The 1001-nt window shown below is 45.9% G+C and overlaps 1 protein-coding gene across 1 annotated transcript in view; it reads right to left on the bottom strand.

Annotated features, from left to right (window-relative positions):
* Nucleotides 1-496, bottom strand: part of SERLADRAFT_412260 (uncharacterized protein) — a gene marked incomplete at both ends in the record, with an annotated part of 3123 nt that extends 2627 nt beyond the window's left edge. The window contains 2 exons of the mRNA XM_007324840.1: nt 3-139; nt 475-496. Coding sequence (XP_007324902.1) covers nt 3-139; nt 475-496 — 159 coding nt within the window. The remainder of the gene's footprint in view (nt 1-2; nt 140-474) is intronic.
* Between the last annotated feature and the right edge of the window lie 505 nt (nt 497-1001).

Below are 1001 nucleotides of genomic sequence, written 5' to 3'. Positions count from 1 at the left end.
ACTGCTTCCTGCTCAGGTGGCAGATCAAGAACAACATGTGAGGGGTTGTCGAGTAGACCCCAGTCAAAGTTGATGATGTCGGGGGAAGATGGCAAGGGATTGGCAGGTGGCTGAGACTGTAGGCTGGAATGATTGTCACCTGTTAAAGATGTAAGCAAAGTACAAATGCTATTATTGACTAATGTAAATGCTTGGGAGACTGAGGCTTCAGGAGCCAGAGGTGGTGATCCAGGAGGTTGATCTTGATCTTGATCAAGCTCGTATTGGCAAGCATACTCGGCTTGGGCCTGGTGCAAAAGAGACTGTACATGGCGGGGTAGGTGCTATGGATAGCGCAAGCGCCCATCGCGACACAAACAGCACCTATATCGTGGCTGGCCTTCTGAATTGTGTACGAGCTCCCATAATGCTTACAGTGCGAGAATAATATGTCTCAGCCTTAGTATTTTACAGTGAACTCAAGCCAGCACTTACTTTCGTCAATTAATATAGGCATCTTGGAAAAGATGGGGGAGAGATTAAGCACTGGTATTGATCTAGGAGTGCTATGGTACGAATACAAAAACAGAGTAACAACGGCAAAGCATATCACGATCTAACTGGTCATAATAAGCTTTGATAGCGGGGTTGGAGATCATTTGAAGATTATCTTGAGCTGGGGTCTGGGTATGGTTGCAAATTGAGAAATCAGGTGCTCGGTTGGAGTCTGGATCAGAATCCATGGTTATATTTGAAAAAAAAGCTAGACCTAATAAACACATGGTGCTGAGTCTGGGCTGCCACATGTACGGGGGCTACTCGGAGAAACTTGTGCGGAGTGACTACAAATCTCTGTCCGTGTAGGCAATGAATGGTTTTTGTGGAGACTTGGAGCAGTATCAAAGTGCACAAAGACATCACTCATAGTCAGAATGGGTGAGCCCCATCAGAGTCAAGTACAGTGTTGATCTATTGCTAAGCAGAAAGACAAGTGTCAGTACCAGTCATACCATGGCTGTGGT

Source organism: Serpula lacrymans (assembly GCF_000218685.1).
Source record: "Serpula lacrymans var. lacrymans S7.9 unplaced genomic scaffold SERLAscaffold_51, whole genome shotgun sequence".
NCBI classification, from domain to species: domain Eukaryota; kingdom Fungi; phylum Basidiomycota; class Agaricomycetes; order Boletales; family Serpulaceae; genus Serpula; species Serpula lacrymans.
The sequence above is the reverse complement of the archived record's forward strand: the minus strand, read 5'-3'. Positions and strand labels throughout refer to the sequence as shown.